Source organism: Marmota flaviventris, chromosome 9 (assembly GCF_047511675.1).
Source record: "Marmota flaviventris isolate mMarFla1 chromosome 9, mMarFla1.hap1, whole genome shotgun sequence".
Taxonomy (NCBI): Eukaryota; Metazoa; Chordata; class Mammalia; order Rodentia; family Sciuridae; genus Marmota; species Marmota flaviventris.
In genome coordinates, this window is record NC_092506.1 from 109779734 (window position 1) to 109796350 (window position 16617).

General features: G+C 44.3%; 1 protein-coding gene across 3 annotated transcripts in view; it reads left to right on the top strand.

Moving 5' to 3' along the window:
• The window catches only part of Pknox2 (PBX/knotted 1 homeobox 2), a 266622-nt gene that overhangs the window by 210850 nt on the left and 39155 nt on the right, over positions 1–16617 (top strand). For all 3 annotated transcript variants that reach the window (XM_027945514.2, XM_071617192.1, XM_071617193.1), the window contains one exon: positions 5522–5693. In XM_027945514.2, the coding sequence (XP_027801315.2) occupies positions 5522–5693 (172 nt within the window). The remainder of the gene's footprint in view (positions 1–5521; positions 5694–16617) is intronic.

Genomic DNA, 16617 nt, shown 5'->3' on the forward strand with positions numbered 1-16617 from the left:
GAATGTAGCTCAGTGGTACAGTGTGTTACAGCGTGCCTGGATTAAGTTCCCAGTACCAAAAGAAAAGAAAAATTGGTCTATCTGGAGGTAGGAGGAATGGAATGAGCTTATTGAATTTCACCTGCAGAGGATGTTTCCAGAAAGCTCTGCAGAAGTGGGGGTCAGCACAGCCTTGCCCAGAAGAAACTCTCTCTCTCTTGACCCAGTAGATATTTTGATCTCAGGGGTCCAGCCTCTGTGGTGGTAACCCTTTCAAAGGGTTTTGGCCAATACCCTGTCCCATCTGATCTACTTTCCTGGGGAGCAGCCCCAGACACCCTAGCCCCAACCTGGGCATTCCACACCAACAAATCGGGTGATGTAGAAAACACGAAAGCAGAAATGTCAGAAGTAATTAAACCAAACGATGGCTTAAACCCCTGTAGAAATCAACACATCCGGTTTAATCACCTTCTTAAGCTAGCACAAGGCTGCAATTCTATGGAGAGGGCTTCTTTATTTCTTTGGATCGTTAACAGGAACTGCATATCTTGAGCTTGATTTTAGTTTGGATGCTCCTGGGGAGAGGTGATGAGGGTGGGGGTGGGGCAGGGGGCTTGGAAAAGAAAAAAGAAATAATAAAATGTTATTTGAGATCATCTCTTCTTCTTGTCTCCCCAAGCCCGAGCCTCGTCACTCCCTCCCTCCTGTCTCTGTCCGTGCTCCCAGCACCCGGGCGGTGGCACAGTGCTGAATGTGCTAAATTAGGCCATTAGAGAAATTCATTTCTCTTTATTAGTCTGTGTCAAATCCTTTTTATTAGTGGCTGGAAACGACCTCTCTTCTGCAGTAAAATGTCATGCCAGTTCACTCCTTTTATTTGTTCTGCACTGACGAGGCTCAAACTCTCACTGAATTAGTGCAGTGAGATTTATTTCCTCCAAATTTTGAACGGCTTAAGAGAGATTGGGGTGGAGGGGGCGGTCACACGGAGGCGGCTTGAGGGGAGCAGAGCAGGGAAAGGATCTGGGAGGGGGAAGGTGAGCTCTCATGGAGGTCAAATGTCCTCAGCTCTTTGGAAATAAAGTCTAATGACCATCTCTCATATCTTGTTCATTGCCTTCTGGGCACTGGGGACTGAGTTTCTACATTCCTGCTTCTAGCCCCTGAAAGATGATGATCTACAGTGGAAGGTCCTGGACACCCAGAGAAGGAGCTCCCTGAAACCCATGATCTGGGCCTGGGGTTGTAGCTCAGTGGTACAGAACTTGCCTAACATGGGTGAGGCTCTGGATTCCATCCCCAGCACTGCAGGGGAAAATATTCTTGTTGGATAAACTGAGGCTCCAGAAGGCCAAGGTCCCACATCTAATGGGAAATCAGAGAAGGGTATTCTTGGCTCAGGTGGCTTATATGCCAGCTTTCATAGACCCTGCCCTATTCAGAGTGACCCCTGAGCCTTCCACCAAGACTGCTGGAAAAGACTCTTTGAGGGTGCCTGCTGGCCTCATCTCCGTTTTATGAGGGATCCATTGGAGGGTAGCTTTAAAAATAAAGGTCAACCCTTAGGCAGGAACAGGGCAACTGGAGAGAAGGCAGATGACTCCCGTAACTTGGTTGGGAACAGTCTTAGAGAAGTCCCACAGCTGCAGCAATGGAACTTAGCACATTGTCTCAGCAGTGCCAGTGCCTTAGGTGGCAGATGAGCAGGTAGCAGTCTGGGTTCATTTGAGTGATCTAGGAGGACAGGGAGTGGGAGCTATAGGCAGTCCCTCTTGGCCCTGGTATGGGTCATGTGGAAAATTGTGGGTAAACTCAGATTTCATATGATCTCCATGAGGCAGATGGGACTCCTGGGATGGGTGGGAGGAAGCTGGCACAGAAGCATGGGGTATGAGAAGAGAGCACCTGCCCAATCCTCAGGTAAGGAGCGCTGGACAGATGTGGCCAGGCAACCTCCATCAAGTCCACCCTATACTCCATGGTTGGTTAACTTGGGGGGAAAGACAGGTGGCATGTTCCCTTCTGAGAGATAGGAGAAGCCATAGATGACACTACAGGGAGGCTGGGGGCATTGCTCAGTGGTAGAGCACTTGACTAGTATGTGTGCGGCCCTGGACTCCATCCCCAGCACTGAAAAAAATAAAATAAAAAACCATTCTGGGAGAGGGAGATCTGACACCTGTGAGTAGAAGAGGTTTCTAACACAGACCTATTCCTGGCTCTGCACAAAAGGTGTGCATTGTTCCCCAGTGTGTGTGAGAGCACCTCCTACCTCATCCCACAAGCCCAGCTCCACCTGAGTCTTTCCAGGCACTGGACTCTGCTGCTTGTTTTCTGCCGTCCCTTCCTACTACCTCTCTCACTTAGATTCTCTTCCCAAAGCAAACTGGGCTTATTCCTGTCTCAAGTGCTTTCTTTGCTTTTCCTCCTGCTTAGAATGCCTGTCCCTCAGCTCTTTGCATGACTGCCCCCTCATCATTTGAGGCTTAACTTAAATGTCACCCCCTCAGAGAGGCCCTCCCAGACCGCTTCTTCCTTTTGGGGGGCAAGGACAGAAGCAGAAGAGATGTTCTTCCCCTCTCCCCACCCCTAGTGCTCCTAGCTGGGATGATTCTAGTCACAACAGACCACACCTGCCCACCCCACATGCCACTCACATGGTGTACACAGGAACACACAACCACACATACACAAGACATACAGATAATGCACAGAACGCACGTACACATGGTATTTGTGGCACACAAAATTGACCCCCCTGTTGCATATATGCAATACCACGTGCATACGTCCTGCACAAACACAATTCCATGGGTGCACATGGTGAAAACACACTGGGAGGTACATGGCACTCCTATACTTGTTCTATTGGCAGTCTGCATTCAACACCAGTGCACACACGTGCACACATGTGTACACATACACACACATACACATGCATGCACACCCCATCACCTCTCCACCCAGCGGCTGTGCACCCTCCCTCCAGTCAGTGAGAAAGGAATGTGCAGTGACCGCGGCTGCCGTGGGTTAGGGCAGGGGCTGCACCCCCACCACCTGGCACGATGCTGCGGATTATTAGTTCCTGGTAATTTAGTGCCCTTGTACAGAGTCGATTTGTGCCTTTCATTCCTAATTGATCTAGTGGCTGTTTAAATGGCAGCAGGCATCTGTTGAGAGTAGGAAGGTTCATAAGGCGCAATAATTCATAACACCGTCTGGAATTTGCCTTTCATGGCCCTCAGCTAAACCACTGCAGGGCTCTGCTTAAATTACAGCCACTGAGGCTTTCTTTGGTATTCCACTCAGGGCCAGGAGAATCTTGCATTAAACTGGGATCAGGTTAGATTAGACTATAATATGCTGCAGTATTAGTGGCTGCAAATGAAGACTTATACTGGAGTTTAACCCCTTCACCTGGTGTTCTCTTTGTCTTCAGCCAGATGGCTAAACTCACCCATTGTTTTTCCCTGCCAGCTTTCTACCAGGGCTCAATAGATCTTCTGGTAATTTGAGGCTGCAGATGAGCCACCCTTAAATATTGACCCTCTTTCCCTACAGACTGTACATCTAACCTGCAGCCTTGAGGCCCAGGAATTTATGCATCAGCTCCCAAAACAAGGGTTAGGGAGACAGTGTCTGAGGGCAGCCTCTGCGAAGCCTAGCAATTCATGTGAAGTGGGAATTTACCTTTTTTCGTCTCCCATCTTGCCTGAGCCCGAGTAGAAAAACCCATACAGTGTGAGAATGAGCAGCAGTGGGGGTAACCATTATATGTCTTTTGTCCAGAATTGTAAGAATTCTGGAAGGGGACAGGAGCTTGGGGGTTCCCCTACTCACTTACAAATGCTGTATATACTGTGTAGGCTGTATATTCAATTCTTTCTCAGTGCGTCCAATTGTAGTGTGCCAGAGGGGAAAAGCATTGTCTGTTTTCCTTTTCAGACCTTAACTGTGTCCTTCAATATGGTAGCCACTAGCCACATGTGGCTATTTAAATTTAAATTAATTAAAATTCAATAAAATAAAAAATTAAGCATCCTAGTTGCATAGTCATATTTCAAGTATTCATTGGCCTCATGTGGCTAGTGGTTACTGTATTGGACAGTGCAGATTACAGAACATTTCCATCACTGTAGAAAGTTCTATTGGGCAGTGATGGCTACAGCATTCCCTCTGGAAGAGACCCCAGGGGTCAGGTACAGTACACATTCCTTCTCTCCCAGCAAGCAGGGCTGCATCAAAAAGAAAACTGCATTTCATGGTCCCAAGAGTCTGAGGAGACAGACCAGAGACTGATGTGTGAATGCTTTTTTTGGAACTGTAGGGAAAGAGAATGGGGCTCTCCAGAGTTCAGGGTCAACAACCCAGGCACTAGCATGAAATATGCTGCAGAAATAAATGTGGTATGCACTTATGCATGCAAAATAAGTATGTATACATATAACATATATATTCAACAAATATTTGTGGAGATCCACATACCTCTGCTTGACTCTAGATGAATAAGGTGTACTTGATTCCCGCTCACAGTCTAAGTGAGGAAGGAAGATGATAAAACAAACAACTTAGAAACTATCAGCATTTGGAGGAAGTCAGGGATCTGTGATCTCTAAGATGACACCCATATAGCCATTTAGGTAAGGAGTTCAGCTCACACATATACTTCACAGAAACATGCCCACACATGATAGAATGTGTGTGTGTGTATGTGCGCGCGCACACACACACACAGTGCATTCATTGATTCATTCAGTCACCTAATATTTATATATACTTGCTTTGACAAGATCTAGGGATACAACAATCATTAACACAGGGACAGCCTTGGAGGCGAACAGTGAACACATAATGATGCAAATAATCATTTAATTAACACTGAGCTAAGAGTAGGATGACAGAAAAGTGCAGGGTTGATGTTATTCATATAATTGGGATATCTGACCTAAACCGAGCCTGCCAACAGACACTGGACAGGTGGAGACATCTGCCTACTGTGTAGGCAAGTATTTGGGCTCATGCACATCCCCCGCATATAAGTGTTTGTGCACATCTGCTGCCCTCAGTTGCTCTAGACATTGTGTGTTTCTATGATGTATATATGTGAACTGAAGTACTTACTTAAATGACTCTATGAGTCTTAGCTGGGATGACACCTACGGATGTTCACATCCTATATTTCTCTGGATATTTCCCATATTTCTTTCCTGAGTCAACTCTGAATCAGAAATGGACACTTACTTCTTTGAAGGGTTATAACTGCTCATCCCTCTTCAAACATCTGTATAGTTTATCTATCTAAAGAGAAAAAGTAGGAGCCCTCTGAGGTCCCAGGTACTAGGGGACTGAACCCTCTATGCCAGGGCACAAACATTGCCATTAGGTTGACCCTGGGGGCTGGGGACATTCTCAAGGAGTGGGACCTGGGGAGAAGAAGTGACGGGAAGGAATGTGGGGAAAGGAACCAGATGGCTTCTGAGCCCAGCCAGCAGCACGGTCTCTGTGTGTGCGCATGTGTGAGTTCTTGATGTCCCCGCAGGCACCCTCTTTTCCCGCTCCTGACGCTGCTGTTTGAGAAATGTGAACAGGCCACCCAGGGCTCTGAGTGCATCACCTCCGCCAGCTTTGATGTGGACATCGAGAACTTTGTCCACCAGCAGGAGCAGGAGCACAAACCCTTCTTCAGCGATGATCCAGAACTGGACAATCTGGTAAAGACCCTCCACCCCACACCCTGGCCAGAATCTCCTACCCTTTGGTCCCCCTGAAATACCCTGGAAATATTCCTTTTGTTAATTTATTCAACAAAATATTTTGAGTCCCCACCATGGGACACCAGATGCACCATATTAGCAGCTGAGAACCATGTCTAAGTTCTTATACCACGAGCTCCAGGAACTGACTCTGCTGCCAAACTCCTTCCTGTCTCTGCCCATGGTGGCACCAGAATCTTACTCCCCACCATCCTGCAGAACAGGCCAACTGAAAGGAGGGTGCGAACTCTAAGGTAGCTACCCCAGGCCTGGAGTCCTCCTAGAGAGGAACTGATGCCTCGAATGCTCCTGGGTAGAGAACGAGAGTCACAAGCATGTTCAAGCACATCAACAGAAAGAGCTGGGGACCCGGTCATCCTAAGAAGACCAGCAGAGAGGCCCACCTGCTTAGGGGACACAGCAGATCAGGTTCTCCACCAGTTTGCCACTCAGATCATCACTATAGTTTACAAAAAATACATTGCTGGGCCATATCAGGGAGTTTTTGTAAGCTCAGTGGGATCTTTGTGAATTTTCATTTTAGGTTTCCTAAGCAACAGCAATCACCAGTTAGGTTTGGTGGCCCCCGACCTGTATGGCATCTGAAATTCTCCTCTGTCCTTGGGAATTCTGCTGCAGGAAGACATTAGAGAGGCTGCTCTGTGTGTCCATCACTCTAAATAGTCCTCCTGGAATTATTAACCACAGTTCCTAATTTTTCTGTGGGTGGATTGCCCAGAGTATGCATGGTGAATTTGGAAACTCTGCAAAACTCTCCGTCGTACATTGATTGATTATAGTGCTGACCTCTTGCACCCAGCATTTAACTGGTACCTGTTCCAAAAAGGAGAACAGAATTAGAAAAGCAAATGTGACTCCAAAAAGGAAGGAAGAAAAATTACACACACGTGCGGGCACACACACCTACATGTATAGTACATCTGCAGAACAGATGTAAAGGACTTTGTTATTATTCTGTGCTGTGAATTATCCACACCGCTGTTTCAGGGTTGAGTGTGGTCCTTTATGAAGTCCAGAAGAGTTACCAAAAGAACCCACCCTGGTCTGGAAATTTGTGATGTTGGATAAGGCTATTTAGAGAACAGGAGCAGGCCCCGAGCAGAGGATAAGCACTGCCCACTGTCAAGAATGTTGGTGGAGGCAGTGAGAGCCCCAAATCCACCTCTGCTAGTCCCTGACACTCCCTCTTTCCTGGCTTTGATTGAGCAGCCCCACTTCCCAAAAGGCCGGGCTGCTATTTTGGAATCCTCTGGGAAAGCTTCCCTTTACAGGTTCACCAATTGGCCAACTATAAAGTGCAGGCTGGTCTGGCTTGCCTTGCTCCTCAGCTAATCAGAATCAGACTATAACTGGGAAGCAGATTTTTAGAACCTAGACCCAGACAGCCATGGAGCCAGGAGATAAGGCAGTCACTTCTGCAGGAGTGAGAGTGAACCTGGGGACCAGGATCATCCTCCTCACTTGACACAAAAAATACTGGTGTAGTGGAGCATGGTGGCACATCCCTGTGATCCCAGTGACTTGGGAGATTCAGTCAGGAGGATCTCAAATTTGAGACCAGCCTCAGCAACTTTGCAAGATCCTCACAATTTAGTGACACCCTCTCAAAAATAAATAAGGATTGGGGACGTAGTTCAGTGGTAAAGCCCTCCAGGTTTAATCATCAATAAGAAAGAAAGAAAAATAGCAGCTTGGAAGGCTGAAACAGGAGGATTGCAGGTTTGAAGCTAGCCTCGGCAACTTAATGTGACTGTAAAGCAATCTAGTGAAACCCTGTTTCAAAGTAAACAAAAATTAAGTTAAAAAAAAATTTTAAATTTGTTCTAATTAGTTATACATGACAATAGAATGCATTTTGACACATCATACATAAATGGAGTATAATTTCTCATTCTTCTGGTTGTACATGATGTAGAATCACACCAGTCATGTGATCATATATGTATGTAGCTTCTATCATTCCTACCCCCACACACCTCCTCTCTTCACTAACCTCTGCCTAATCCAAAGTACCTATATTTTTTCCTAGCCCCCCTCCTTATTGTGGGTTAGCATCTACATATCAGAGAGAGCATTTGGCTTTTGGGTTTTTTTGGACTGGCTTATTTCTCTCAGCATGATAGTCTCCAGTTCCATCCATTTACCAGCAAATGCCATAATTCCATTTTTCTTTAAGGCTGAGTAATATTCCATTGTGTATATATACCACATTTTCTTTATCCATTCATCTGTTGAAGAGCATCTAGGTTGGTTCCATATTTTGGCAATTGTGAATTGAGCTGTTATAAACATTGATGTGGCTATGTCACTGTAGTATGCGGATTTTAAGTCCTTTGAGTATAAACCAAAGGGTAGAATAGCTGGTTCAAATTCCATTCCAAATTTTCTGAGGAATCTCCATACTGCTTTCCATAATGGTTGCACCAATTTATAGTCCCACCAGGAGTGTATGAGTGTACCTTTCCCCCCGCATCCTCGCCAACTTTATTGTTGCTTGTATTCTTGATAATTGCCCCCCCCCAAAAAAAAATTTAAAAGGGCTGGGGATGTGGGTCAGTGGCTCAGTGGTTAAGCACCCCTGGTAGGCAAAAAATAAAGAAAGAGGGGGAGGGAGGAAGGTCAAGAGAGAGAGAGAAAGGGAAGGAAGGAAAGGAGAAGGAAAAACAAAACAAAACAAACAAACAAAAACAGAGGCCCAAGTTGGGGTAAGGAAATACCTAAAATTGGACTGAAGAATATGAAGGAATTTAAACCTTCTTACAAGGCAGGAGTCCTGGAGAAACAAACCTCACATATCTATCCCACCACCACCTTCCAGGTGTAAGACCCACTGAAGACAACCTCCCATTCTAGCACAGCCTAGAAAAATCAAAACGTGGCTATGTTCTGCCCTTGCCAATATTGCTCAGGTCTCTCAGCATTCTGTTCAAAGAATCAGATCTTTTGATTCAATCCAATAAAACTGGCTTGAGTGTCTGCTATATGCCAGGCCTTTACTAGGGACATGAATGTTGTGGAAGATACCCTAGTGGTCCCAAGCTTCTGGTGTCCCCTGGGCTTCTGTATCAGATAGCTGGGCTGGGAGTGGTCCAGCTGGTGGAGCATCTTTAGGAGGTCCATCTTGTCTCATGGACCTGATTTGTCTAGATGAGTTAGTCAACGATTGGTTGATTATGTAAATTGGGAGGTTTGAAACAGCACTTGAAAGACAAAAGATGAGCCTAGCGTCCCCATTAACTGTTTGTGACTTTGATGGCTGGCTGAACTGCTTTGAAGCTCGGTTTCCTCATCTGTAGGACTAATAGACCTATCTCATGTGACTGTAATTTAAAAAAAAAAAATTAATGAGGTGGCTCATGGAATTGGCCTTTACAAATGCCTGGCACCCAGGAGATTAATCTCAAATGCAATATCATCATGGCAAGGTGTTCCAGCTCCCTGACCTAACCTCCTGGCCACCAAAGAGATTTAATGGCTGAAATTAGGGGTGGGGTGGAGGGGTGTCAAACAGTGCCCTTTGCCACCCCGGCTCCTGGTTCTGTGTCAGGTGGGGAGATGAAGAGACCAAGCACAGGAGCCATCATTAAAACAAGAATCATGTCGCCAGCACAGCCGAGATGCACATAATTAGAAATTAGAAAAAGGTCAGATCGCGTTATTACCAGCTCAATCAGCTGCCGAGTGCCACAGCCAGTTAATTTGGCATCTGTATTTTTTACAACCCCGCACACGTAGCCCAACGGACTGTAACTCTTTATCCGGACAGATATACTGCGCAGCCGAGCAGAGACATAAAATGAGGGACCCCAAGCAAATGAGCTGAGATAATTGAGAGATTTATTTTTTATATATATGTGTGTCAGGGTGGCTTTCCTTTGCCCTTGAATACTGACTTTCGTAGATGGGATTGTCAGGAGGGCACCTGGATCCCCACAAACGCGGAAGGTCCCTCCCCCTACTCTCCTCCCTACCCAGGGCCAGCGGGCAGCTTTGGCCCCGCCCAGCTGTCCTCGGTCCGCTGGGACTCACTCCTCCCAATTCCCTGCGGGCCTCCCTCCTCTCCTCCCGCGCATTGCCAGTCTCTCTCTTGCTCTCTGCAGTCTTCTAGAGTCGCTTTTCCAAACAAATCCCCATGGGAGGGCTGAGTCACTTCTCCCAAGCTGCCCCAAAGATCAGAGAGAGCATCCCAGTGTAGATTTCTGAGCGAGCTTCCCTCCCTGTGAGCTTGCCGCTGCACAGCTCCCCTGCTGCGGGGAGGGGCGGGGGGAGCTCACAGAGAGTTGATGCCTGGGAGGGCGGACCTAACCCCAGAGAGAAGCAAGTCCAAAGACACTGACATCCAGAAAAGAGAACTGACTTGTCAGGACCAGAACCCAAGTCACTGACTCCTGATTTTAGATTTTATGCTCCTCCCGCAGTTTCCCCACCTCTTCTTCCAGGTGGCAATAAAGCCCTCACTTACAAGTAAGAGAGTGCCTCTAATAAAATCTCCCCACCCCCTGGCCCAGCCCACACTCTGACACTCTCTAAGTCCCTGTCTCCAGTTTCCATGCCATGGAGGTAGCTTTCCACTCAAAGTGGTTAAGCTGGACCCCCTGGGGAGAGGGGGGCTCCAGTTCCCACAGCCCTGGTGCTCACCAAGTCTATTTCTTACCTGGTCCTAGATCCTTTCTTTGGGCCCAGCAGCCTCTGACTGGCAGTTGGTAAAGTTTGTAAAATTTGCAAGTTCCCCAAACCCCTTTGAAAGGTAAAAGCTTTTTGTTTTATAAAATCTGATTTACAGGCCCCTGGTGCAGGTCCAAGGTTTTATATATTATGCAAGATTTCAAACTAAGGCTGTAAAACGTACGGTTTCAGTTTCATGCATGGAATTTTTTTATGTGTAAATTTTTTAACATTTATGGGGCACGTTTTAATGAGACTCTGGTGCGGCTCAAGGGACAGATTACGGCTGCCTGACCGCAAAGCCAACTCCAAAATGGAGCCGCCCAGATCCCTGGGCCCACTCTGAAGAAGCAGGCCAGCGGCTAGAGGTTGAAAAGAAGGAGGCAGCCCAGATCTCTGGCCCAGGAGACCACAGGCCAGCCCCGTTCCCAGAGTTATTCACTTCAGCCTTCAATCTAGGCTCTGCCTGGATAGCAGCGGAAAATCCCACAGACACCAGGAAAGGGAAAGGAAATAATAATCAATGCTGGTAATAGTTAACATTTATGGAGCACTTACCAGGTGCCAGGTACCATTCTGAACACTTTATATCTATTATCTTATTTAATCCTCTTTCCAAACCCACAAGGCATGTATTAATACTCTTCCCAATTTTCACTTGCCTGGCATACTAAGGCCCTGGATTTAATCCTTCAGCACCAATATATGTTTATATATATATATATATACACACACACACACACATATATATATATATATATATATACATATATATGCATATATATGTATATATATATATATGCATATATGTGTTTATGTGTATATATCGGGCCCAAGGTAAGAAATAGACTTGGTGAGCACCAGGGTTGTGGGAACTGGAACCCACCTCTCCCCAGGGGGTCCAGCTTAGCCACTTTGAATGGAAAGCTACCTCCATGGCATGGAAACTGGAGACAGGGAGGTAGAGAGTGTCAGAGTGTGGCCCCTGGGGGTGTGCCTTTGGGGGAGATTTTATATATATATATATATAAAATCTCCCCATTTTAAGAGGTGAAATCACTAGCACAAGATCACACCACACAGCTAGAGAAAGGAATCAAGCTGTAAACTGCAGCCACACTAAACTGTTACACCACCTTATAGCCAGCCTTTTACGCCTTTCTAGGAACCAGGTTTTTTTTTATGTCTTTTCTAGTCACATCTCATTTAATCCTCAATACAACTCTGAGGAAAGTGTGTGTGTGTGTGTGTGTGTGTGTGTGTGTAGGGTGTGTGTGTGTTGCTGGGGATGGAACCCAGGGCCTTGTCTATGAGAGGTAAGAGCTCTACCACAGAACTCTACCCCCAACCCATGGGAGTCACAATTATCATACCTATTTTACAGGTAAGGAAACTAAAGTTCAAAGATTAAGTAAATCACTCAAAGTCTCACAGTAGGTGAAAGACTCAAGATCCTCAGCCTCCGAAACCCATTGTCTTTGGGTACCCTATGTTGCTATTTAATTCACAAAGTTACTCTGTGTTATGATTTAGATATGAGGTAGCCCCCAATGTGTGAGACAATGCAAGAATGTTCAGAGGAGCAATGATTATGAGAGTTGTGATCTAATCAGTGGATTAATCCACTGATTAACTGAGTGGTAACTGTAGGGTGTGGCTGGAGAAAGTAGGTCCCTGGGGGTGTGCCTTTGGGGTTTATATTTTGTCCCTGGTGAGCAGAGCCCTCTTTCTGCTTTCTGGTTGCCATGTCCTGAGCTGCTTTCCTCTGCCACACCCTTCTACCATATCTGTTCACCAGGATGTTCTGCCTCACCTTGGATCCACAGGTAAGGACTCTACTCTGTGTGAACTGAATTTTCTGAAACTGTGAACCAAAATAAACCTTTCCTCCTCTAAACTGTTCTTGTCAGGTCTTTAGGTCACAGTGACACAAAGCTGACTAAACACCCTGTGAGGTGGTTGTTGTTATCCCCATTTAATGAGAAGAAATCAAGGACCAAGGACCTTGTTGCAAATAATTTTTATAGCTGGAACTTGAGCCCAGTGGGTCTAACTGTGGGAAGTCCAGCCTCTGTCTTCTGTCCTCTCCTGCTTCTCCACATTCTGAGGCCATCAAAGTGGAAGTGCCAAGTTCCTTACTGGAAAGTTCCTTAACTTGTCATGTATGATAGTTTCCATAAAATGTTAATTCAGGGCCCCTCTGGCAGTTTCCCAGTCCCTAGTTTCACCTTTCTTCCATTTTCCACTTTTTATTTTAGTGACACCGCATGTCCAACTGGTCAAGCCAAACTGGCTTGGTCTAGAAAAAATCTTGATTAGATTTTAGCTCTGACTGTCCCAGTGATCCACAAGAAATTTCAGAGGACATTAAGGAATGTGTGTTTCTAAACTCCTTCTTCTGTGGGGGAGAGTTGTCCTAGCTCCCCAAATCACAAAAGAGGAAGGAGAGGGTGGAAGGAACTAACATCAAAGACAAGGAAATCTCCCTGATTCCTACAAGGAAGTGAGCAGGTTAGCTAATCTCTGAGCCTCCTTATTCTTATCTCTGGAAGAATGATAGATAATACTGCCTGTATCCCTGTGGTGATGAGACTCAAATGAGATAATGGAGAGAAAAGCATTTTGTAAATTTGTAAAGTGCTATGTGTACAAATGTTTTGAAAGACAAGGAATTATTATTATCAAGTGAAGAAGCCAGGTACCACAAGAGAGGCGACCATTTAGAAAAGAACTTGAAAGTGTGTGTGGGGGGGAGGGGCACATCGATGTGATGAATTGACATTTATTGAGGACCTATTGTATGCCCAGAACATTTGCATACATGGTCTTCTTCAATTTTCATAATAACTTGAAGGTGTAGGTATTATTACCATCCGTTTGTACAGATAAAGTATAAAACCACTTGTCCAAAATGCCAGGTAATAGATTTGGAACATCACACACATGACTTCATAGAAAACAAGAAGCCCGGGTGTTCCATACTTTCCTTGGACTGTGGTACTTCTGTACATGTTAAGAGACTAAAATGTGAGATTGCATCTTGCTTTGCTTTTTTTGAAGGGGACTTCTTTGAAGAAGAAGGCTGGATCTTTATTTTGACAAAGAAAGAAAAGAGAAGCTGAAAAATAGATCAAAACCTGAGAAAGGAATTAAGGAAACATTTATCACATTTGGTGATGATATTAAATTAAGTGGCATTGTTATTGCCACTTAGAAGGCTTGGAATAACGTTTTACATGACCCAAATCATTTAGAAAAACTGTTTAATAAATCAGCACTTTATTCTCACTTAAAAATGCAAAAATATAAAATAAAAATATATGAGAATTTGGGGCTGGGGTTGTGGCTCAGCAGTAGAACGCTCGTCTAGCACGTGCAACGCCCTGGGTTCGATCCTCAGCACCACATTAAAAAAAAAAAAAAAAAAAAGGTGTTGTGTCCAACTACAACTAAAATAAAATATTTTTTAAAAACATTTGAGAATTTAAAAAAACTGGGAATTATTTTTTCACTATCTAAATATGAAATAACAGTTGAGAAACCAATGGGATATTAGAAACTACTGAGCTTTTTAAAAATATGTATTTACTTCCCTGTGATTTATAAAGCACTTTCCCATTATTATCTGTTAGGTCTTACCATATTTTGTGAATTAGAAATGATTATCCCCATTTTACAAATGAGGAAACTGAGGTTCAGAGAAGTCATGGAGTTTGTCCATTGGCATCAGTGGACATGGCCTCAAATCCAGGCTGTTTGACAGTGAATCTTACAGGCTTTCTGCTATTCAGGCAGCTCCCCGCTCCTGCCACAAGGCATCACATTGCCCATCTTTTTTTTCTAATATTGAAGAGGTCCTACATATTCATTGCCTCAGAGTACCATTATGATTTACTCTACATTCTTAAATCTTTAAACCAATTCTATTAGCCCATAAAAAAGTAATCCCTTCAGCTGTGCTTTATCAGATCCAAGGATAGGTCCACTTTTGGCCACTGTGTACCAGATCCAATTTAAACATGCTGTGCATGTATTCCATTTGAACAAAAACTATTCTGAGTAGATTTTATTTTTTATTTTTTTAACTTATTTATGTTTGCTGGGTTTTTTAAAATAATAAGTGGATTTTAGTTTTATATTTAAAATAAATGAATAGAGATATGCACTTTTTGAGTGTATGTATGTGTGTGTATATATATATATATATATATATATATATATATATATATATATATATATATTGTATATGTATATGTGTGCACATGTGTGTATTACTATATAATAATTTTTTAAAGAAAATAAAATGCTGATTACAGAATACAGCTAGGCATGGTGGTTCATGCCTGTAAGCCCAGCTACTTGGGAGACCAAGGCAGAAGAATCACAGATGGATTGCATATTCAAGGCCAGCCTTGGTAACTTAGTGAGACCTGGTCTCAAAAATTTTTTGAAGAGGCTGGGAATGTAGCTTGATGGTAGAGCACCCTGGGTTCAATCCCCAGCATTCACCCCCTGCCCCCCACAAAATAAGGCAGAATAGACTGGAAAATGAAAGGGAGAGGAGAAAGGAAAGAAAAAAAGGAGAGATGGAAGAAAAAGAGAAGAAAGATTTAAGATTGTTTTTGTCTGGAGAAGAAAAAAAACTAATTGATCAACTTATTCAAGTCAGATGTCTGGTTCAGTGTATGGCATATAGTGAGACTCAGTGTTTGTCGAATCCATAAAGTTCAGTGCAGTTGTGTTGATGGAGGCATGATGTCCTTGGTGCCTATAGAAGGCTGAATAAGCCCTTCATAGTAAGGCAGAAGAACTGTTGGCCAAATGTAGGAAAGAGCTTCTTACTCAGCAGATTGAAGAAACACAGAGGTGGTCCAAGGCAAGAAAATCATCTCCTGATGACAGGGACAGAAGAGAAGAGGCAGCCTGTGTACCTGGTAAACTTGCACTGTTCATGAGCTTGCAGGCTACCTGAATCATCTTGCAGAGCCAGTCAATTGAGGGTAGAAGTCCTGGTAATGCTCAGAGAATCAGAGCATGGTGGAACCCAACTGCCCAACCCTCTTTTCACCCATGTGCTGAGGTTCTTTGATGCTGGGAGTGAGAGATGGGAAATAAGAGCAGCTGAATAAGGGAACATTATCAGGGGAGGTTCTGAAAATCCTAATCTTTAATGCCCCCAAAGCTATTTGGTTTTCCTAGAACTTCATACTTCCTGTCACACTGAGCCCCTCCACCCCAACCCATGTACTCTTTATGTTCCCATTTTCTCTATGAACCTAAATCCTGAGAGTCTGTATTGAGGGTGAAGCAACTCAGGCTCAGGGATGAGGTCACGTGGCTTCATATCACCTACCAGCTGTGTGACTTTAAGCAATAAAAATTTAATATATCTGGACTTCATTTTCTTTAACTATAAATTATTGGCAGTAAGTATCCACCTACAGAGGTTCTCCTCTGAAATAGATAAGGCATGAGATGGGCTTATCATAGTACTTAAGGCATAGAATAAGTTGTGTTTGGGTATTGTGATCAATCCATCAACAAGTATCTATTAAGCGCTTTATACTATGCTAACATTTTTTTTTGGTGTGGTGCTGGGGATTGAACTGAGGGCCTCATGCGTGATGTCAGACAAGTGCTCTACCACTGAACTACATCCCCAGCCCCATGTGCTCATCATTCTGAGAAGCATAAACCAAGACCTCCATGGCCAAAGTCAAGTAGAAAATTTAGGCAAGAGCACATCTTTATTAAGTTCCTAACTGCACTTTTCAGTGCAAATGATCCATACTATTGTTACCAGTCTTCTCTTTACCTGAAATTACTCAATCTCCATCAGTCTCAGCCCCTTGAATGTAGCACTCCATAGGATGAGACCTTGTGACTAAGCCCTGCATAAAGTCATACAATTGTTGGTTTCTGAGTATAAGCGACAGTCTAATTTAGTACTCTAAAAACCCTTACTTATTTGAGCTCAATCTCTGCCCATCAGACAATCCATAAGCCCAGCCCACGGAATGTAGGCTCCCAACTTGAAATGCCAAAGAGTCTCAAGAAGGGTGCAACACTGACAGGCTCTATACATACCTCACACTCAAAAATTTCTGGGAGTGGTTTCCTTCCCTTTTTATATTGTCTGAACTTGTTCCTCAGCATTAAAATGCTGGCTGAAAGCTGGAAGGGTGGGATTAAATAC